This window comes from Marmota marmota, unplaced genomic scaffold (assembly GCF_001458135.2).
Source record: "Marmota marmota marmota unplaced genomic scaffold, marMar, whole genome shotgun sequence".
In the NCBI taxonomy this organism is placed as follows: domain Eukaryota; kingdom Metazoa; phylum Chordata; class Mammalia; order Rodentia; family Sciuridae; genus Marmota; species Marmota marmota.
Genome location: NW_026000174.1, coordinates 46169380 through 46193918, shown reverse-complemented (window position 1 = coordinate 46193918; position 24539 = coordinate 46169380). Strand labels below are relative to the sequence as shown.

Here is a 24539-nt window from a genome sequence, read left to right as displayed (position 1 = left end):
AAAATCATTCAACACCCATGTATCACGTGCCCCTCATAAAGTCCCCAGGGAAGCTGGTGAGGCACAAAACAAGATTATTTTGCAAATCACAAAACAGAAGCTCTAAGAAGTTGGAATTTATTCCTGGTTACTGAATTAGTAAGAGATGGAACTAAACCAGTGACTCCAAATTCATGGTCCTCATATACTCTGATCTATAAAGAGGCAACAGTCAATGACAAGCAGAGATATGAGTCCTGTGTTGGTTGAATGGTCACTGTTTTTCTGTGAAACACTAAGTCTATAAGAAACGAAAACTTGTTTTGGGATGGACACTGAATGTGGGCAATTAGGGGCACCCTGTTGTTTACTTAAAACAAACAACAAACAAGTATGTGTTAGATAAATTTAAACTGTCATCTTAGACTGTGTATCTTAGCCTCCTTAGAGAAGCGTAGCAGAATACCTTTCAATTTTGCCTTCCTTTCCCAATTTATCCTGCTCCACCTTGGAGAAGAGAAGCCCTAAAAACAAAATACTTCTTCCCACACCTATTTTTTTTTTTTTAACTGTAGCTGACTGGACTAGCTATGACCTCCTAACTCAAGAGCAGCTAATTAGCAGATGAATTGGTAGATTTCCTTTTGAGACCCTGTGAGGTAATGGTGAATTCTACATCAGAAAATTCCTGTGGAGCAGAGTCAAGGGTATCCAGAAAAAGCTGAAATTACAGTGGAAAAAGGGGAGAGAGACAAGTAAACAGAGGAAGCTCCAGAAGAGAAGAGTAAAGCCAGAAAGAGAAAAAGACCAAAATGTGAGACACACACACACACACCAAAAGAGCATTCTCCGGTCCTAACCACCACCCACTCCTACATCCAGCAGGCACAGAAGTACTTACTTTGAGTCCTATGAAATGCAACATGTCCATTCTATACCCCTATGCCTCAGGTCATCTGAACATTTAGGTGGATTTCTGTTTCTTACAATTAGACAGTTGTTGACTAATAAGAAACAAGAGAGTTGTAACAGAGAACTAAAAGATGATGTTAAAAGCTCTCTCCTTACAAAATAAAGCATGATGTTAACCAAAGACTAAAATTATATCTATTTTTCCCATTGCAAACCATGGTTCAAATTCCCCTTATAATGAACAATTACTATTGTGATGTTCATTCTCTATTCTCCACCAACCAATTTACTGCTGTACAGCTCTCTTCAGATCACTGGTCTGAGTAAGTCAACATCTGTAAAATTTCCCCATTTCCCAGGAAGAACCAATCACTTTTTATTCTGCCTCCCATACCACTTAAGACGTTTCTCTATGTGACCACTGATACTGGCATATAACAACTTTACGCTCACTGGACTACAAATGCCTCAAGAGCAGGGTCCAGTTCTTTATCTTTGTTGTGCCACATACTGTATCTGTTACATAGGCTTGTGGAATAAAGCAATGTCCATTAACTGTGTCTCGTGAAAAAAAAGTCCTAGAAAAAATAATAAAGATTTAATTTTTTTTCTGTAACAAATCAATTGGGCTGCAACTATATATACAAATGATTTAAGCATTTCAACCGAGTTAGCCTGTCATTTCAGTTGCAAAAAAAAAAAAAAAAAAAAGGACACTCTCCATCAATATCATGTCAGAATTAATTCAAAGTCTGCCAGTGAAAAGTTACATATCCCAACAATGGATGGGATAGGGTTGGGAATAAGTTTTATAAAAAGAACCCAAACTATTAAGTACAGTACAACCCTTGTCTTTAGGGATACCATACTAAGCAAGAAATTTAATACTGTAAAGTCAAAATAACAACTTCACTGAAAAGACCACTGGAAGAAAGTACCAAACCCAGCATTTTAGCTGAAAGAGTTAAAATGTCACGATATGGAGCTGGACTGAATTTTCTGGGAATACAATTTATGGGTTGTGATGGTTTACCCGAATTGTCTGAGAGACATTTATGAAAAACCTAGGATTAAAAGACTTTTAGATGTGTCTATGAGGGTGTTTTCAGAGACCACTGGCATGTGGGACAGCAAACTGAACAGTGAGACCTGTACTGTCCAACAGGCTGGGGGCCTGAGTGGAACAAAAAGCAAAAGAAAGAATATGCCACAGTGGATCCAAGCTGGATTATTCTTGAGCAGGTGTCTATAGCTGCTGTCACTGCCTGTGGATATCAAACTCCAGTTTTTTGGGTCTTCCAATGTGAATTCCCACCAGTGATTCTCAAAGGAGTAAGTTTCCAGGACTCAGTTTCAGACTGCGGTTAGTTTCCAGGACTCAGTTTCAGATTGGGGCTATATCATTGGTCCCTCTTCTTATGAGGCTTCCAGCTTCTTGAAATGAGCAGTTACTGGTTCCTCAGAGCCAGCCATTGTGTGACTATCCAACTTCTGACTGTATAAGCCAATCTAATAAATCACCTTTTATAATTATATTTATGTGTGTATAATTACATATATATATAAAACACACACACACACACACACACACACACACACACACACACCCTCTGAGCTGCTTCTATTCCTCTAAAGTACTCTAACACATGAGTCAAGTAGATACTGGCTGAAGACAATTCAGATTCATAAAATACCCATGATGCAAAGTGAAACACAGTTTCCTCTTTGATAACTGTACTTTTTTTTACTGGTAAAACTGAGGAAGAGTGACAGGAAGCCATTAATAACTGTGATGTGATGTTGAAAGGGCTCTGCTAAAGGTCACAGTACCACTTATTCACTATATCCTCCAATTTTAAACAGGAAGAACAAAAACTTAAGGAGCTTAATTGTGATCATGATACTACTTTTGCTGGAGACCCAGTTACTATAATGCTGACTTAGATGGACTAGTATCTGAGGACACAGTAGGTGCCTCCTGCCACCTCTCCTACTAATTGAAAGTTACCTAAATCCCAGAAAGGAAGTGCTGATTTACTTACCTACCCACAAGGATAAGTTAGACCAAAAACATATCTGAGTCTATCAGAAGCAATTTCTTCCTAATCTGCTTACTATAATGGAGATCAAAAAGTAGGAAAGGCCCACCCTGCCTGAACCAGGTGAGACAAGAAAACAAAAGAAGAGAGAAAGATATGAGCACAATGTCTTTTTAGTGCATGAACTGTTAGCACATTAATCCTGCACAATAGAGGGGCCAAATAATTGCTAGATTCTCACCGATCAGACTCTTCCCATGGGGAAGGAGCAATTAAAGGATAAAAGAGAGCGGTAAAAAGCGTGCCCTTGAGAAGGGGAAAAGAACTGGCAAAGGTTTGATTCCATGGATATGTAGTAATAGGGTAAAATAAGGTCCTTCCCAGACTTCTAGGCTGACATTTGTGAAGATGTTATCATACCAGGATACTAAAAGATGTTGGAGAACAGAAAGCTACATTAGTCCAGCAAACTCAAGGCCCTTCACCTTGAAGATGAAGAATAAATTTTTCTCCTTTTTGGACTAACAACAGAGCCAAGGAGAAAGTGAGGGCTATGAGTAAAAGCAAAAAGGATAGGTACACACCCAAATATACTCAAATGCAAAATGGGGTTGTTATAACATCTTTTGTCTTTGAACTAAATTTCCCTCCCATAGCACCATTTCCACTAGTCTGAGGCCTTCCAGAAAAGAGTCCTTGGAGTTTTAGAGTCATAGATAGAGATGGAAGAAACCTTTTGAGCCACATCAAATTCAAGACTCTCATTTTGTAAATATTTAAACTTATGCCCAGAGAAATTCAAGGACTTTCCTGGGTTTATGTAACTAAGCAGTGCCAGAGCTAAGCTTATTCTTGAAGCTTGGGCTTTTGATTTAGCCACCCTTTTCCTTTATTATTCAAATACAGTCACTCATTAAGTCACTCTGTTTTCCCACCCTTGTTTGCACCACCTATTCTTTTCTCCCCATTGCTTCTATTCTTATCTAGATCTAGAACTTCAAAGTTTTTCACCTGAATCACTGCATTCAGGACTCTTCTCCCCTTCTAAGATCACCTCTCACTATGCCACAACAGTGAGTCCCTGCTCTATTGGAAGGAACTGTGTGATTCTGCCACTGTTCTTTTCCCTTTGCCAATATGCCCCATATAGGGCCTCTCCTTCAGCCTTCATATTAGAATAAAGGAGAAGGGAATGCAGCTAAAGCTGCAGATATGTAGTATGTGAAATAAGTTGTTTTAGTGCTTTTATGTCACTGAGACCAAAATACCCAATAAGAATAACTTAGAAGAGGGTAATTTTATTTGCTCACAGTTGAAGAGTTAGCAGTCTATATAAGGCTGACTCCAGTCATGGGTTAAGGGCCCAGAGAAGGAAAGCTGCTCAGCTCACCGCAAGGTGAGGAAGCAGAAAGCAAAAGATGGGAGAAGGAGCTGCAGGGAAAAATAAACCTTCCAGGGCACACCCCAGTGATCTACCTCCTCTCCAAACACGCCCCACCTGCCTATAGTTACTACTCAGTCAGTCTATTCAAACCAGGGTGGACGGATTAGGTCATAGCTCTCATAATGTAATCATAAATTATACCTCTGAATATTCCTGCATTAACAAGAGCTTTTGGGGGACATCTCATATAACACAGCATAAACATTTGATGTTTCAGCACCATGTTCACATCCCGCACAAACAAGCTGATTTTTTAATTGAACAAATCGTATCATTTAGGCCTCACATCAACCTTATTTTAGATACTATTATTGTCTTTCCATTTTACAAAAGAGAAATCCAAGACCTAGAAAGTTTAAACAGTGGGGCTAAAGTTACATAGCTAGTAGGCAGTAAAGCTAGAATTCAAACCTAGGACCTCTGGCTCCAAAGGCCATATTCTTTAACCAGTGTATCACAGTGATTCTGAGAACAAAACTACTAGAGTGAAATACACATTTCACTTTTATAACCTGAACTCTTTTGCACCATTTCCCTATAAGCAAATTGAGAGCCAAAATTTCATCCTAACTTGAGCATCTGTCAAGGTTCAATAAAGACTTGTTCATTGACTGTGATTAGTTCAGGGCAAGACCTCATTCTTATTTCCAGTCCTCAGGAAGTCAGGAATCTGGCCTGGGCCCTTCTCACCTTGACTCAGAGCTCCAGAGGCAATTTTGAAACAGTTCTTTAGGGTCTGACAGAGATAAAACCTTTCAAGAAAAAGATAATTTCCTTCTTGCCAGATGTCAGCCCTGTCACTCAAAGACTAGGAAGAAGAAAAATGACTGTCTAGGAACACTGTTAAAAGAAGAATGGGGAAGTGTGGCCTCAGTTGGAAAAGCAGGAGTCAATACACAATCTGTTCATTTTGAGAAATGTTTCAGGACAATAAATTTGAGTTCACACTCTGCTTTTCCAGAGAGTAGCCTACACTACTGTTGGTTCAGACAGTCCACCATTCTCCAACCTCAACATCTAGAAGACACAGGTCTGGGCTTGAAAGGGTAGCCACTGTCATGAAAGCACCTCTGTGGCCAGTAAGTTGCCAAAGATAGGGAGAAGAACACTGCCCAAAGTTCTCTAGAAGGTCTCTTGCCACATTCCAGTACAGTTTACTCCTTCCAAAGCTCTCCTTGCTAAATCCCTCACCTTCCCTGAAGCCTCAAATAATCTTCAAAAAGCAAGTGAGGCTCTGGGGTTGTAGCTCAGTTGGTAGAGTGCTTACCTAGCACATGTGAGGCACTGGGTTCAATCTTCAGCACCACATAAAAATAAAATAAAGTTACTGTGTCCAACTACTATAAAAATATTTTTTAAAAAGGCAAGTGAGTAGGCTTTAAATAAAAACAGCAAAGAAACCAGCCTTGAACAACTAGATTGAAATCCATCTTTAAAGAAGACATGATGGGAGTAGTTTTATTTATTTCAGCTCATGACTATAATGGTGATTGGACTCTGCAGCCAGATAGCTTCAGTTCAAACACCAGCCATACTCACTTATTAGTTGTGACTTTAGGTAAATTATTTAATCTTCCTATGTTTAATTTTTCTCATCTGGGGAATAGCGATAGTAACATTGTCTACTCCTATGAGGTTACTGTAAGAATTAAATGGAATTATGACATGTAACAGTCTAGCCCTCAATCAGTATTAGCTATTGGGGCCAGAATAATAATTGTATAGGGAACAGCCATAGGTTCAACAGTCTAAGTCAGTCATTTTTCAAGTTTAGAATATGGCAAAGTATTATTCACACAGTCAGCAAATAATACAACAGATCTATTACACATTACAGAGATTAAGAAAAACAACAACAAAACCCCCAAATACAAATGCTGCCTTTCAGGAGCTCATAGGGTAGATGTGATATAACAGACATATAATTCTAGAACAGAGAAGAAAGTGATAAGCCCAAAAATGAACTATAAAGATTAGAGGACCAAAAAAGGATTCACAGACAAAGAGGCAACCAAGTTCAACTCTGAAGGAATGGTAGAAATTGCCATGGCAGAATGAGACAGCCAAATCTCCCTAACAGTAGAGCATTAGAGTGAGCAGCAGGCAACATACACGTTGGCTATCAACTTTGTACCAGATCAGGAATGATGTTTCCATGAGTCTGATAAGGAGGTTAAGATTATTCCCATTCCTCTTACAATAACTTCCCTTTAATTAAGATACTATTCATGTGCTTCTCTCTGATGCAACCACAACCAAAAGACAAGTAAAGATAATTAAATAAAAGGAAAAAATTACCTCCAATCATAGTCTCTAGACCCAAGCCAATATTCACATATGAAGTGTCCAGCACTTATTAGAAACTTACTAGGTATTGAGTGAGTGGATTCTATTATAATTTTTCTAATGTTGTTATTATTCCCATTCATCACCTTGATAAACAATCACATTTGTAATTTGATTCAGTTCAGAAAGAAGAAAAGGACCAAACTGGAAGCTAGAAGGCATGATCTCAGCCCTACACCTGAGTCACCACCTCCTCAATGGAAACTCTTTAGGTACTATGATTTGTCTCATCCCTCCTGCTGTCTCCAGAAGCAGGTACCAATTCTTCCTCTTCATCACCCTCCTTCCCTTCACCCTGGGAGAAGAGGCAGCAGCAGGCAAAGCTCAAAGAACAGACCAGTTTTTCACATCAGGAAAAAATCCCTCCCATCATCCCTTGGTTTGAACAATAGCACATTAGTGATTAGACTTTACTTACTAGGTAGTGAGATACTAATGTGACTCCATTTTTGAGAAACCAGCCTCTACCTCAGAGCAAAGCCTGTCCAAGGAAGGGGGCGTGACCCTTGTCATTGGAAAAACCCACAGAGCACTCCTAAGCACATACCCACCCTGCTGAGTTGTTTACCTACAAATAACAGGGGAGATCTGCTGCATCAGGTGTCCCTGATTCAATTAGGCTAGGTGAGGACCCATAGCAACCACCAATCACCATGAGACAGGGAGAATACCTGGGATGCCAGATGACGTTCCCAGTAGTTTATGGTGGTTGATAACATGTTGGGAAACCATGTAGTTTAGCATGTACAACCCTTGTGGCTTAAACCAATCAGTTCAAAGGAATCCCCCTTTTTTACTAACCAATCACCCTTACCCAACTTGTTCCCGCCAGTGAATGTGCTAATCAATGTTAAGAGTTGTTGTTTGACTTTCCCATGGTATGGAATGATTTGCTGTGTGATGTTGTGACGCACAGAGTATCCCCCCAAAACCTATAAAATCTCACTGAACAAAGGACCGGGACTCACTCCCTGGGACCGTTGCATTGGGAACGGTTGTGAGTCCAGGCTCGAGCTTGCAATAAAGACTCTTGTGTGATTGCATTGGATTTGGCTCCTGGAGGTCTAAATCTGGCATTACTATAGGAATTTCATTGCTACAAGATCCATACTCACAGTAATCAATACAACACATAGCAACCAGGACTTTATTGTATTACCTGTCAGTCTCTACTATCAAAAATAATGTTTTGAAACCATGGGTACTCACATTGGTCAGAGAGTAAGCAAGATGGCTTCTTAGGTGAAACACGGGGAGACAAGGACAGGAACTACTGAAATCACCACAGAGGCTGGATAGTTAGGGATAGAGGATAGCAAAGTCATGTATTTCTAAAGAGTCCTGCACATGTTGGGGCACACAATGCTTACAAAAAAGAGAGTCAATTCCTTTAAATTAATTTGGCAACTGCATAGATTGAACTTTCTCTTTGCAAAGAGCATTAGCTCAGATCTAGTTTGAGTAATATAAGCTTACTCATTTATAAGCATAATCTGGCATGTTTCTGAAACAAGACAAGATTGAAATAATCAAGAAAATCTTCCCTATCATTTAGGTAGCCCAGGCTAAATTCCTAGATACTTTAACATTACTTGGTTCTTAGCAACAATTATGATGCATGCAACAATTATGATGCATAAGTATATTCTGCATAACTATCTGGGAACCATATGGCTTGGACCAGTTATTCTTTAGGCCAGAGTTTGAGGAAGAATGAAGACCCTGGGTTGGTATTTTAACACTGTCACCGTCAAGTTTCTGTCAAGCCACAGGGTACTGAGCTGCAGAGAAACACTGAAGATGTAGATTTATATAATCCCCCTTGTATAAGACCAATGCTTCCTAAAGAAGAACAGGCTGAGAGGAACACACAGGCTTTTTCTTTCATTTACCTTCCTTCTCTTTCATAAGACCTTGCTGTTTTCAAATGAGTCATGCATTTGCTCATGTAATCTCTCACCCAAGTTCTATAACTTTGTTATTGACATTTTATGGATAACAAAAATTCAGAAATAACTTCTGAAGGTAAATAACCTGTATGAGGTGACAGGGATGGGTGTGATCAGTGAATCTAAGTGAATCTATGCCAAACCAGGGTTCTTTCCACAATTCACAAAATAGGGTTTACAAAGCAATTTATTTAAAAAAAAAAAAATCAAATGAGGGAAAAACTAACACACAGGTGTGGTGGTGCATGCCTGCAATCCCAGCGGCTCAGGAGGCTGAGGCAGGAGGATCGTGAGTTCAAAGCTAGCTTCAGCAAAAGCAAGGGTGCTAAGCAAATCAGTGAGACTGTGTCACTAAATAAAATACAAAATAGGGCTGGGGATGTGGCTCAGTGGTCAAATGCCCCTGAGTTCAATCCCTAGACACGCCCCCCCCCCAAAAAAAATCAAATGGGTGCCTGTTATGATCTATAGCATACAGGGTCTGTAAATGAGACAGCTTTTCACCTCATGACACCTATTTCCTAGTGAGGAAGAAGGAAAACAATGAGTTAAAATATATGACACCTTTTCATGTGGTGACAAGTATATGCAGAAAACTGAAGCAGACTAAGAAACAAAGGTCTTAAGAAGCAACATTTCAGCAGAGGCCTGGATAAAATCAGAGAATGGGTCACATGAAGATCTGGAGATGAGCATTCATTCAGGCAGAAGGGCCCTGACACAGGAGGTAAGGGCACAAAGTCCCTGATGTAAGCAGGAACTCCAATCTGTATGAAGAAGAGTACGAAAGCAGTGTGGTTCATGTGAGCAATGGGGTGAACCCGCAGCATGAGGACACAGAGGGAGACAAGACTTGTCTTGCATGGCTTTGTAGGCCCGCTTTCCCCTGGGTATTTCTGAAGCAAATTCTGGGTGTGATACAATTCAGAATTCAAGAATTACATGATCTTCTTTGTACCCTGAAATTTTGTTCCCTTGAGCTTCTATGTGAGAAATGGACTGAGAGCGGGGGTGGTGGGAAGGATGAGAAAAGTGGCAACAGGCAAAAGGCAGTAGGATCCTTGGAGAAATGATGTGGCTTGGACAAGGATGGAGGGATGGAGGTGGTAGGAAGTATTTTGATTAGCAGATTGACTGGAATATGAAAAAATGGAAAGAAGATGATAAAGGTGCATCGTGGATTGGGGTTTGGACAGGATGATGCCGTTTGCAAAGTCAAGGATGAAAGCATTTTGGAAAGAGAGGAGAAAGCGAGGGTTGTTTTGAGCAAAGGTACTGATAAGAGCAAAGACATGGGATATAGAATAGAAGCCCTACTTTAAATCCTGCCTCTTGATACTTTCAGTTCTAACTGGGCAACCTTGGACAAGTCTCTTATTCTTATTCAATTCCCTCATTTCCCTAATATACAGACAGCAAAACCACCTCTCAGGACTCATAAAATAAGAAAAGAAATGTCTGTGTACACTAGTAAATTATAAAAATGCAGAATCAAATGATTGTTTAAATAACTTATATTTGAACCTCAGCTGTAGACACAATTATATCGTCACAAATACCATTATAAGAAGACCTAACTCTATATAATACAATCCTATTTCACTTGTTTAACACTTCACATTTCTAAAGAGTACAGCACATCATTTACATTTCTTATTTTTTCATATACTCTCACATAAATTATCTCATGTGATCATTCACACAGAGTGGGTAATACCTTTGAGATTATTGATAAGAAAATTTAAAGACAGGTAAGTTTTACTGAAGGCCTGAAATCCTAGTCTCATTGTTTCTGCTCTTGGCCTTTAAGTCAGAAAACTGAGATACTGTTGAAATTCCTGATATACTGAATGCTGAGCACTTCTATGATCATTTGTGGGAAACAAACAAACAAACAAAAAACTCTATTCTTTAAATATAGTATTTAGCAGTTTGTACAATATTTTTATATATATTATTTTTCTTGGTTCCTTCCAACATGTGGTAAGTGGATAAGAGCTACTGGATGTAAGTGGCACTATTATGAGATAAGGATAAGCCCATTTTAATATACTGGCTCAAAACTAGAAACATGTCATTACTGTACACTGCTTTGTATTTAGTAATGTTTTTTGTGACTATCTCATTCAGTCCTTCAACCAGTGTTTAAGGGCGTACTCTGTGTTAGACATAATGTGCTAGATTTTTGGCGTTCAGTGGTATCACAATTTTGTTCTTGTTAAAAATATAAAGGAATTAAACTGTTAAGATTAAAACACAGAACAGGGCTGGGGATGTGGCTCAAGCAGTAGCGCTCGCCTGGCATGCGTGCGGCCGGGTTCGATCCTCAGCACCACATACAAACAAAGATGTTGTGTCTGCTGAAAACTAAAAAATAAATATTAAAATTCTCTCATTCTGTCTCTCTCTCTCTAAAAAAAAAAACAAACAAACAAAAAAAAACACACACACACACACACACACACACACAAAACACACACAGAACAGATGGAATTATGGATGACCAAGTTTGGTTGTTTTTAGGTTAAAATCTCAGTCTGGGGTTGTGGCTCAGTAGTCGCACACTTGCCTGGCACATGTGAGGCACTAGCTTCTCAGCACCACATATAAATAAATAAAATAAAGGTCTATCAAGAACCAAAAAAAGAAAAAAAAAACTTCAAAAATTAAAATCTCCACAGCCCTTTCTTTGCTAAAAAAACTTAAAAAAATTAAAATCTCCACAGCCCTTTCTTTCCTACAAATGTGCATTAGCTTCATTATTTGTACCCTTGATACTCTATTTATGGTAGAAATAAACCAGATCAATAATAGTATAAAATGGTATATGAGTCCCAGTTATTTGAACTAAAATATAAGGAGATTTCAAACTAAAGATAGATAATTTCTTCTATCATCTTTCTAGATGGCAAATCATTAGCAAATGGTACCAACATCTGGTACAGAATGAACAGCACTCTCCATATTATATTTTGAGGAACACCACTTCTAAAGGATATTTTAGTGAAAGGAGTTAAAAGAGTTTTCTGTTCAATAATTTTGGGAATACTGGGATAAACCAAGTAAACATTCCATTATCATAGGATACTCTCATAGAACTACTGTAAGTTTTTATTATACCATGGAGCATTTGGAACTCCCAAGAAGTAGGTAATAAGTAGCTTTTGCTTAACTTATTGGACCATGGAACCCTAGTTTAGAGAAGAGCCAATCTACAACTCAATTTCTTGTTGTCTCATATACTCAGGAAACCTTATATTGGTTTGATTTCCATTTATAGATGCATGTTATGTTCAACTTTTTAACAGAGTGCTGATTTCTTAAGTTAGCAGAGAGTTGCACAAACACAAAATAAATGTATGCCCATGGAATGTGAAGGAGACCACTTGCTAAAGGGACTGCATTTGGTTTTGCTTTCTACTATAGCCCAACACCAAGCACTGCCTGGAATATTGTTGACCCTTGATAAAATGTGTTAAATACCTGGAAGAAGAATGGATCTTGCAGAAATGACTGAAGGCTTGTGGAGATTTCAAAGTGGATGGTGATTTTTTCTGACTTCATTGATTTTGATTTCTTTTTTTAGACTTCTAAACAATGCTGAATTTATTTTGTTGTAACAAAAGGCAGAATTCTTCCAACAGCATTTTGTATCATGACCCTGATCTAATCTAATAAAAGAAAGGTTATACGCTTTTTATTGATGAGCAGCACATTAATGAGAGCTCCTTGAAATAATCCCATCTCCATTACCAGGCAAAATTACATTTTCCAGCATAATTATTATGTCAGTCAAAACTCCCAATTTTTTTTCTTTTTGGTGCTGGCGATTGAATCCAAGGCCTTGCTCATGCTAGGCAAGTACTCTACCAACTGAGCTATATCCCCAGCCCAAACTCTCAAATTTTGATATTATTTTGCTTGTACATCAACTTACTAATTTGACAAATGCCTAAAAATTGTGGGTAAGCTCAGAGTTTTAAGTAATGATTATCAATCTATGCTGGTCTCTTACTCTAATCTCTGTATATTTTCCTACCAGACAGAAGAACTGGGCAACTTTTATTTTCTATAAAGGGTCTTGAAGTGACCAATGAGTCTCCTAAAAATGTATTTTAAATTACATACACTACTTAAATTTCTAGACTCTTACTTGAAATTCTAGAACATAAACTCTTTGAGGACAGACACCTTGAATGTTTTGTTCACAACTGTATCCTTATTACCAAAGACAATGCTGGGACAAAGGTGTTCCATAAATATCGCTAAATGAATGTTACATTTCTCCTCCCACTAAGACCCATTGTTTTAAAGTAAAATCCCATCTTCCTTCTCTCTCTCATATACAAAGAAATTAAGGGGAGTTTTGTTACACATGATAGAATCTTTCTTATGAAAAATACATACATCATGGAATTTTGGTAAAAATAGATCATTCAGAATAATTATGGGCAGTTTCTCTTCATTGTGTAATATCATGAAGTCACCAGCCATTAGCCTAGTCTGAGCCATAGAAAATGTTAGAAAAAAATCATGATCTGATCGAGCTAATTTCATCTGATCAGGGCTTGGGACATGGGGCTAATCTTGACCTATGAGCCTGACAGATTTCAAAAGCACAAGAGAATATTCTCTAATGTTACTCATTCAAGAACTTTTATTTTGTAGCTTATAGAATTTTATTAGAAAAAATATTATTTCCCTTTTTATTATAAATTGTCTGATTTTGTTTTATACTGGTACTATGATTTCCTTATAGAGTAGTATATATTCTATTTTATAAAAAAAATCAATAGGACAAGAGAATTCACTACAATATCTTATTAACCTTAGTTAAAGTATTGAGCATCTCTGTGTCTGCTATGAGAATAACAGTGTCTTCTTCCTAGGCTGTAGTACGGATTAAATGAGATAATCATACATTTGAGTGCTTTAGTACAATCTCTGAAGGACTGACAGACTGGAAGTCGATAATCAAGTACCTAAACAAGTTCATCACCTCTATAAGTCCTCCTTTTATTTTCTTCCTAATAAGCCACTCTTCCTCCATTTTCCCCATTCACAGAAGTATGTATGTTTTATGGGTCACATTTTATCCCCAAGCACAATTCTTCCTATAGAGTTTAGACAGCATTTCCGGATTGTTTCTGGCTGAGTAATGTCATTCATCTGGGCCCCTGCATTTCTTTTCACAACCTATGTAACATTCCTCTTTATTCATGTGGTTCCTAAAAGAGACTAGTTGGCTGGGGGGACTTGACACTTACTTTTAGTTTATCAAAAATTTCTAACCAGAAGGGATGAAAGCTGAATGCCAGGGGCATGCTGGGCTGGAGCATCTGTGCCTGGCCTTTTCATTTCATGCAACTTGCCAGTAATTGCTAAGTTTTCCCTCCCGCAACAATTATCCCCCATTTCTCTCCCCTCCCCCACCCCACCCCCAGTTAATTATCAGTTCTGGAATTAAACTGCTTGCCTTTCCTACTGTTGCTATGGCAACAGTTGGCCTGCACCTGCCACTGGGTGAACAGTGGCGCTTTCAGAAGAAGCAATAGCAGTTGCTGGCCCCACAAAAGCCAGGGAGTAAACTAATGTTTACCTGTCTGGGGAAAGAAGTTGCTGTTCATTCCACTTTAGACACTTGCCAGGCAAGCTACACCTCAACTTTCTTCTCAAAATGTTGATATTCAATAAAGAAATGAAAAAAAAAATCAAATAAAAATGCCAAATCCCTATTGACTTGTCACAATCCTATCCATCAGCTTTATTTATCTTCAGCCAAAAAGTTAGAAGATAAAAATTTTCCAGTTCCTGACAAAGGCATTACAGTATAATGGGTGAAAGTACAGAATTTTAAGCCTGATAGATCTGGGTTCTGATCCTAGCTGCATCACTTCCTAACTGTATGACCATAGTTTAATCACTTTTCTCTTATACTATCAACTTCCTCAAATACAAAAAGGGGGTTAGAATAACCAAACTATATAGAGTTGTTTTAAAGCTTTGAAATAATATATGTAGGTCTAGCTCTGATTCATTCTTATTGCTGATTAACTATTAATTTTGAACAACCCTGAAAGTTTAGACAAAGTTGGCATCTTGGTCAGTTTTAATCCTTGTTCAAATAATAATACCAATACCTCAGGTGAAATAAAATGACACACTGCTCACAGCATATAGACCAAGATGCATCTAGTAACCAGAGTGGATGAGAAATGCTTCTTTCTCTGATTCCATTGCAATTCTGTCAGCTCCTCTTTCTCTGCACTGTTTTTCTCATGCTTAATCTCACTTTCCTTTAAATAGAATTGATGGAACTAGAGTGTAAGAAGGAAGGAAAACAAATGCTCTGCATTTTACAACCACATTATAACCTATAGGGAACAACTGGCAGTAGTGCTAAGAAGCAGAGGGAGTGAGGCATTTATATAAGAAAATATTTTTCTTTCCTGAAACCCCAGCTTCTGATTAAGAAAATAATTCTTTCATGAACCTACAATGACTTATATGTAGGTCATGGGTACAAATAAGTACATTTTGGACCATCACAAACACTTACCATTTAGGGTACCCCAGTTTTATCTCAGCCTTTGTTAATAATTCTTAAAAAGTTCTGAAGCCATCTTCTTATAATTCCAAACTGAAGAAAAACTGCACTTATTGACTAAAATTTAAAGCATCTTGAAAAGAAAAAAGAAAAACAAAACCTGTTCCTAGCATCTGTTACAGATGCTTGCCGTAGGGTAAAAAGATGAATGCAGTTCAGCCATACAGAGCTTACAAAAAAGAAAGGAAGCTTGGGATTTTAATTGGAATCACATTGAATCTGTACAGCACTTCGGGAAGTATGGCCATTTTGACAATGTTAATTCTGTCCAAGAGCTTGGGAGATCTTTCAATCTTCTAAGGTCTTCTTTAATTTCTTTCTTTAGTGTTCTGTAGTTTTCATTGTAGAGGTCTTTTACCTCTTTTGTTAAGTTGATCCCCAAGTATTTTATTTTTTTTAAGGCTATTGTAAATGGGGTAGTTCTACTTTCTGTTTCAGAGGATTTATCATGAATGAATCATCTTTTGATTTATGGGTATCAATTTTATATCCTGCTACATTGATGAATTCATTATTAATTCTAGAAGTTTTCTGGTAGAATTTTTTGGATCCTGTAAGTATAGAATCATGTCGTTGGCAAAAATATATATATATAGTTTGAGTTCTTCTTTTCCTATTCATATCCCTTTTTAATTTCTTCTGTGTAATTGCTCTGGCTAGAGTTTCAAGAACTGCTGGCTGATAATTGGCTCACAGCGGCCCCAGCAACATCTAGCTGATTGGCTCCTCTGCAGTGATGCTCATTGGGCTGTTTCCCTGCCCTTTCAGACCACGGAGCTGCTCACTGGGGGACTTTTTTGGCTCCGCCCACGTGACCCAGCCAATCGGCCTCAAGAGCAGGAGGATTGTGGGAGGTGGGGAGAAGCTTGTGTGGGAGAGAGAGGCTTGTGGAAAGCCGGTGGTGGCAGTTGAGGCTCTGAGGGTTTTTCCTGAGAGGCTGTTTTGTTTGGCGTATGTGGTTCTAAAAATAAAGTTAGTTTCTTTTGACAAGTGGCTCCTGATTGTGCCCAGCCAGACTGAGGCAAAGAACTATATAATAGAAGTGGTGAAAGAGGGCATCCGTGGAAGCTATGGAAAAATGGAATTATTAACATTTTGCCTGCCTTTTACTGGGAAGAAGCAAGAAGATGTTTGAGACTAGCAGATTTCTCCTAAAATGAAAAAGACACCACGAATAACAATTTTGCTATAACTGCCCACAGGTGAAGAGGCATAACCAAGGACATCAAATTTAGTTATTCTTAAAACACAGACTGGAATTTTGTGACTTCCTAAAATCTATTCTTAGTCCTTGCCAAAAACTGCTATGAAAACAAACAAGGAAGAAGTAGGCTGTGGCCAGACTCCTATTGGATCTATCTCAGGGACCAAAGTCATTCTTTCACATTAATTTAATTCTTTGACTAACTTTTAAGTAAAGCATCTATGGCCCTCTATTTGGAAAATGTTGTGCTTTAACATTGCTTCTCTCCATTAATCATAAGGAATTAGTTAACTATTTTCCAAATTTTATTTTAAATTAGAGGAAAACAAGAGATGTCAAAATAGGCATGTAAATAAAACACAAATCAAATGAACAATTTCCTTTTACAACTACGTTATCTCAGTTTCTTATTTTTCTATCTAAAATAATAAACCCAAAAGGAGAATATTTTCAATGCTTCATAGCATATTTGTCCTTTAAGTATAAGATGTGAGATTTTGATTGGGAAACTGAGGCACAAACAATTTACCTATAACAAATCATGACACATGACTATAGCAAGAAACTCTTAAGACCCAGAAGTCTGTCTGAATTTCTTGGGATAATGCTGCAGTCATGAAGTAAAGTATAACAGAAAATACTACAAACTTTTGATACCTCAGCATAGCATAACAGACTCATTATAAGCTGGATGCACCTACCTTTTAGTCTCATCTCCTGAACAGTCCAGTCTCAGAGTTACCCATTAGTTCCCACACGGCATATGCATTTTCACTCCTCTGAGCTTTTATACTCAGGATGACCTTTCTGTTCTATTTGAAAATGTCTGGCCCTACCTACCTGTCAAGTGCCAGAAGAAACGCCATCTGTTCTGAATTTTTTATTCTGAGTTAGCTAATCGACATATTTATTTTACAGAATTATTTATAGTGCAGTGATTAAAAGTTTGCACTCCAGAGTCAGACTACTTGAGTTTGGATGCTGACTCTACCAGTTTTTAGCCATGTGATATCCTTAATATGTAACCTTCTTGCAATGCAATATTTCCATCTCAGATGAGAAATGATGAAGGTAATGCAATCACTTACTAGGACTGTTGTAAGAAATAAATGATCTAATATATTTATATGTTTACAATATTTCCTCTCATATAGTTGGTATTCCATAAATGCTTTTTTCTAGTAATTATGACAATAATGATTATCCTATATGTAAATATAAAATTAAAATTAAACTTCTCTCTTCAACCTAGACTTTGAGATCTTTAAATGTAGGAACAAAATAAGCCTTAGTCATCCTCATGTCCCTGAGGCATAGTAGTGGGACTGGCACACAAAGATTTTTGCTAAACAAATTAATAAAGTCTTTTCAGTCTAAGAGGTTAAGGAATAGAGCTCCTACTGGAAAGTATTATCTTGATGAGCTCTGAGGTCAAATATATAAACAAGATTAACCTGCCAATCATGGTAACTACTGTACTGGATGGCAAATAAAAGTTGAACTGTGTAGGTGCAAAAATGTAAAATGACACCTAGGACCCTTTCTACTGGGCCTTCTCCTTAGAATTATGGAACCAGAAAAGGGCAGGCAGATGTATGGTAGAGTACAGGCTTCTCCTAGATAACATTTCTATTTGAAGGCAAATGCAGTAAATCAGAGGCACCTAGGTTGAATTTTCTAGCTGCGAATAGATTTTCTGGTTAATAAACCAACATGCACAATATAAAGTTGTGACTCTTACAGGCAAATTTCTAAAAATCAAATACTTTAACAAGGAGGCTTGCATTTGACATCAACAAACTTAGGTGTTGGAACCTCACTCTGCATAAAATGCAGCCCTGCAAGTTATATTTCATGTCATCAATAATAGAGTCATTTTCTTTGGCTTCCAGATAAGGATTCTGAAATGAAGATGATGTTAAACAACTAAACCATAAGTTTTCAGTAAGACAACAGAAATTTAAGAGGATCACTGACTCAATTCTATTGTATTTCTATAACCTCTAGATAGTCAAAAAGAGAAATGTATATTCAAGAACATAAGGTTATTCATTTGGGGCGGGGAAAGAGTATCTAGCATACAGCCTCAAGATAATTTTTTCAAGAAACAAAATTGAGATTAAAAATCTACCAAATTATCTCATCTATAAGCAGATTTCTTCATATCTGATGCAAGACTTGTGTTCCTTATCACAATTGCATTCCCCAAATGAGGAAGAAGTGGGAGTGGGGAGAAATGAGGCTAAATTTACATGAAAATTAAATGACTTGCCTAAGGTCACACAGTTAGTTAGTTAGTCAGTCAGTCAGTCAGTCAGTCAGTGGCAGAATCAAGAATAGAAGCCAGGTTTGCTGACTCCTCTGGCTCTTACTTCTTCAGAATACATTTCCTGTTGGATCACAGAATCAGCATGGGTCACATTCATACTGATCTCAGCAGGAGATTTTGCCTGAATAACAGCCAAGTTTGAAGATGAAAAATTCTACAGAAGTTCCAAGAATGGCTGTTACTATTAAAAAGCCATTTTCCTCTTAGTTTAAAAAAAAATCATAGAAAATCTCAATAGCAAATCAAAATTTAATCCTGATCTTGCTCATTCTCCTCTGAGCACAAGAGTTTAAGGGTCTTTCCCTCTGATTTCCTTCCTCTGCACAACTGTTTTCCCACCAGCAGATCATACTGCCATCCCTTCTCCTCCAATATATATTACTTCTCAGCAGGCTCTGGCTGGAGCAGGGAAGGAGCCAATCTGTAGAGGGAACAAACACAAGATCTCCCATAATAGCATAGAGAAGACAAAAAATTGCTGCCAAAGTGTAAATTGCTTTTTTGCTTGAGGGAAAAAAATCACTCTGGGCTTCAAAGACACCCTATTATTGAGATGACTCCACTGCAGTTAATATCCATGTTCTACATATTAGGACTTTTGCTCCTCCAAGCCCTCCGAAAATCTTTGCTAGCTACATGAGTGTATGTCATGGATTTGAAGAGTAAATTATCACATGAAGAGCAACAGGCAGCAGCTGTTCTATGGGGTCAAAGGAAAGCTTGGTTAGCTGCTCCACAGAGAGGACCTCTTTTGCTGCTGAAGCTCAGAGGATATTATGTGAGGATGAGATAAAGAAATACACCTGTATAATGGTAGAGGATAAGGAGAGAAGTCGCTTGTAAAAACAAGAAGCCACAGCAATTCAATGTCAGAACAAGTTAAAAACTCACAGATTAAAGGAACCAGACCAAAGTGATCCTCTGAGTACTATGTGTGAATCCTCTTGGCTTTCATACAGGATCAGAGAGAAGTGTGTTGGTCTCTTGGAGATAGTCCAAAGAGTGGTTGAGTGCATGAGCCCTGAAACCAGACTAATTCAGGTCTTGCCTCTGGCTACTTACTGGTCTTATGAAGTAGGGCAAGTTAATCTCTCCAAGCATTTACAAATTTGACAAGTGGGTTAACTGCATCATAAACCTTACATGAGGATTAAATGAGAATATACAAAAGTACTTTAGACTTTATAAACTTTCAATAAGTAGTGGCTAAAATGATGATGATGGTAATGACGATAATAATTGTTAATTAACAGGACAGCTATACAATAATGCTCAGGGCCAGGAACAGACATGACCAAAAGCCCAGTATCTGTTCACCTCATATCAAATAGCTTAGGAAGTCAAAAGAAGGCAAGGAGACTCCAGCTGGCAGAAATGGAGGAAGATCTATTATAGGAAAATATATTTCCATAGGACAGGAATATTCCTTTGTTCCTTCCACTGATTGAAGACTGACTGAAATCTATTTTTCCCTCTACTCTGTAGAGAGTAAGAAGAGGTGGAAATAATGTCAGCAAAGGACACACAGGTATACTAATCCAAGCAGAATCTGAACTCAAGGTCTCCAGAGTCATTCCTCATCCATCTTCTGTGAAGAGAGACCCACATTTCTTATCTGCTACCCTTATGCATCAACTGTCAGTAATACAGAAGTTGCTAGAATAAAATTCTGCATGTCTTGTTGAAATGGTAAAGTACATATCATAAATGAGAAATTTCATATGAAAGGCAATCTGCCCTGAAGTGCTAATTGGTATAAATTGAGCCAAATGATAGTTAATACAAATAAACTGAATGGAACCAACAAGTATAAATTTAAAGGCTAACAAAATTTGACTCCTCTTCCCTCTTTCTGGTAAACTGGAACATGCTCTTCAAGAGCTCAATGTACCAAAACCCTAAAAGGGTTTTGTCAAGTCCCAGTCCAGAAGAAACCTGCTGACATCCATGGAAGCCCAGCTCAAGGAAGACAGCTTGACATTTTGGTTGCTAGTAATAAAACTCTATGGCTCACCACTGCCTTGTCAAAATGGCACGAAGGTATCTGCAATTAAACTCCAGAGTCAGTACTTCATACTAAATAGTATCTTTGAAGAGAGTTAGTCTCTTCTTAAGGTCCTTGTATTCTTTTAATCAATGTGGCCAGAAAGATTAATGTGTTCAGCCTAAGAAAGTTCTCTCATAACAAAAATGCCATTTGCATCCTGTGGAGCCTGTACATTACCTCTGCTGAAGTATTTTCTCTATTGTGGTCTTGTTTAAACTCTCTTTCTGGGGAAAGAAGATGAAGAGCTATGTTTGGCCTGGATTTCTAGATTTTAAGGAGCTAGAGCTATTCGGGACACAGAAGTACACGCCTGCAATATCACTGACTTGGGAGACTGAGGTAGAAGGATCACAAGTTTAAAGCCAGCCTCAGCAACATAGCAAGACCCTAAGCAATTCAGTGAGATCCTACCTCAAAACAAAAAGTAAAAAGGGCTGGGATGTGACTCAGTGGTTAAGTGCCCCTGGTACCCCCTCCCCCCAACAAAAAAAAAATAGGAGGTAGAGCTATTCTTGAAAATAGAAGAGGTGAATGCCAAGAAGAACCATACATCTACGCAAAATGGTAAAAACCTTGTCAATAACCAGAAGAGATACTGATTTAGGTTCCCATCATTGGTAGCTTAATGATGTAGTTTGGATGTAATTAGTCCTCCAATGGTTCATGGGCTGGACACTTGGTCCCCAGCGTGGTGATGTTGACAAGTGGTATAAACATTAAGGGGGAGGGCCTAATGAAGGATGATTAGGTTACAGGGGCACACCCTTAGAAGAAATTAATGCAGGCCTTATAAAGCTAGATATGTTCCCAGAAAATAGGTTGTTATAAAGGAGCTTGACACCTCCCCTGAATCTCTCTTCTACACATGCTCCCATCATTGTGATGCCATCTACTATGAGGCCCTCACCAGAGCCAATCAGATGATGTCCTTAAATCTCCAGAACTTGAGATTTTTTTCTTTATAAAGTACTTAGCCTTAGGTAAATTGCTATAGAACACAAAATGTTAAATTAAGACACCTAGTCTACACCAGTCTCCTAGGTACCTGACCCACCTCCAATTCGTTTTCCATTCTGGAGGAAGTGTAGACTTTTAAAATGCAAACCTGCTCAAGTTAATTTTTGTTTAAAAATTCTTTAGTGGCTTTCTACTGACTTCAGGATAAATCCCAATACCCGGCTTTATCCTGAAGTCCTAAATGATCTGGGCTCTGCTTTCTTTCTTCTATTCCTTTGTCTGTAACTTTTATACAAGTTTTTCTCTATCTACAACTGATCCATGCTCCTTCTTTGCCTGCTTTCTCATCATTCAGACCTCTGTTTATGTCTGGTAAGCTTCCCCTTTTCCTCCAAGATTGACCAGGAGCCATTCCTCAAGTAGTCTATACTTTATCACTTCCCTGACAGTGTAAGTGCTTATTATATGCTCACCTTTCTGAACTCTGGATCCACACAAATAGGGATCTGCCTTATATGTCCATAGGGCCTGGACCATAACAAGGTCACAAATATATTTTAAATAGATAAACAGAAGGGAGGTGAGGAAACCACAACACGGAAGGAACATGTTCCTTAGGATAGCTGGAAGACTTAGAAGGGACTCACTGAGGCTCTGTAGGTTTAAAGCAGGGTACCTGTGGCTTTAGCTACAGCAGATAAGACACTAGATAGTTTCTTGCAGTTCAAGAGTGGAGGTTGAGAACCAGAGTTTCCAATGGAAGGAAACACTAGGAAATGCAGATGTGGGATAACATTCAGCACTTTAAGAAAGGATTTAGGACGTGAGGAGGAATAAGAGAAAGAGATAAAGAATTGAATTTGTTGATTTGAAATAAAACTAAAAAGTCATATCCTTGCTAACGTCACTTAATCTTGGACAACTCGCTTAGCTTCTCTTAATGAGGGAACTGAACTACGTGATTTTCAAACTGAGTTCTGAGGAACCCTAGTCTCTGCAAAAGTCCCTCAGGATCTACTGAGATGAAGAAAGAGGTTCACTAATGGAAGTGGCCCTAACTTTAAATAGAGAAAAATAGTTCTACAACTTGAGGTCTTTCTTAAAAAGGGTATTTCTGCTAAAAATAGTTTAAATAGCAGTAGCTAGATGACCTTTCTGCTCTCAACCTTAAAAGTCCTTGAGCCTATGTTAATTTACGTGGTACAAATACCCCTAGATTGTGTTGATGGCACAGCTGTAGCACTTCCTAGTTTGTTTACATGACAGAAAAGGTAAGTAAACTAACATCCAGGTTTACTGCAAGGCTGAGTCAATCATGAAATCTACTTTTAAATTTTATCCAACTGTGGATACAGAAATAACAATGGCATTTTTTTTTTCCCTAAACAAAGTTTTTACACCTGTGTCCTAGAATTCAGAGACTTGGGTAAGATATAAAATTGTTATAGGTCAGAAATAAAGAATACTGGCTATAGATCCAGTATTCTTTATTAGAATAAAGAATTTTAAAGAATAAAACAATCCAATTCCAATCAAAAAAGAAATTCCAATCAAAAAAGAACAAGCAAAAGTTTATTTAGTGGATCCACCTAACCATTCAAATGTAGTGCCTGCGCTTAAAAGATATTCTGAATGTGCTAGAGAATAAAGGAAAGTCACTGTCATCACATACTTTTGAATCTACCTTTATCTGAAGGTTACAGGCAGGAAATGACACAGATGGGGAGAGAGACAGGAGTCTTACAAAATAAGGTCTTCAAAGCCCTGCCTGAAGATGGAGATCCCTTTGCCATTCCTTGGCTGTCCATATTTCATGGGGCATTAAAAGGCCACAAATGTCACTCTACTTGGTTTCTGAGAATAGACAGCAACAGTAATGTGATCTTACCTGGGTCCTTCCTCGTCACCCTGAAAGACAAGAGAAAGAATAAGTATTAGAAATCATTATTGGCAGAGACCAATTTAGATTTTCTTTTCCCAACCTGAAAGCAAACATTGTGCATTTATTGTAACAAAGACAAACCAACAGATGTCCAAGGTCTAAGATAAGAGCTAATGTGATCCTATATTAAAACTGCCCAGCAGAAATGAACTGATAATTTGCTCTTGCAAGCAGAGAGATGAATGCATAGACCTAGGAGGCCTAAATAATGGCCTCGCCTTTTTATTTGTATGACCAGTAATATTTGATTCTGAGCAAACAGAGAGCCTCAAAATAGCAGCAGGTCATAGGCAAAAGCTGACCAGCTCCAAAAGCATCAAGCTGTTTCCTTCAAAGACTTTATTTCTGCCTTGGTCTAGCATTTTTTATCCAAACATGAACAAAGAAACTCTAATATATAGGATGCTAAGGTAGAAAAGATACAGAAGTGGGACTCAGGAAATTGGGATTCTAGTCTGAGCTCTGAAACTTATTAACTATGCATCCTTGGGCAAGATAATGAATTAATCTAGACTTTGGTCTTCTCAGTAGTTCTGGCATTTGATGAACCATATCAAACTTTAGCCAAAAAATAGCTTTCTTTTTCTTGTTCACTCTTTTGCAAAAATGTTTATTATTCTCTCAAGAATCACAGCTGCTTCCTTTGGGTCTTTATGACCAAATGAGATCGTTCAAATGATTCTTAAGCATTTCTCGAGAGAGCTCGCTTATTTTGGTGACAAAATATCTTTTATATCTCTTCTTTAGTCATTCAGTAATGGTCTCAATAGAGAATGTATCTTCT

The 24539-nt window shown here is 38.0% G+C and overlaps 1 protein-coding gene across 3 annotated transcripts in view; it reads right to left on the bottom strand.

Annotated features, from left to right (window-relative positions):
* Trim44 (tripartite motif containing 44) overlaps nt 1-24539 on the bottom strand; it is a 104460-nt gene that overhangs the window by 32465 nt on the left and 47456 nt on the right. For all 3 annotated transcript variants that reach the window (XM_048788596.1, XM_048788595.1, XM_015477783.2), the window contains one exon: nt 23702-23721. In XM_048788596.1, coding sequence (XP_048644553.1) covers nt 23702-23721 — 20 coding nt within the window. The remainder of the gene's footprint in view (nt 1-23701; nt 23722-24539) is intronic.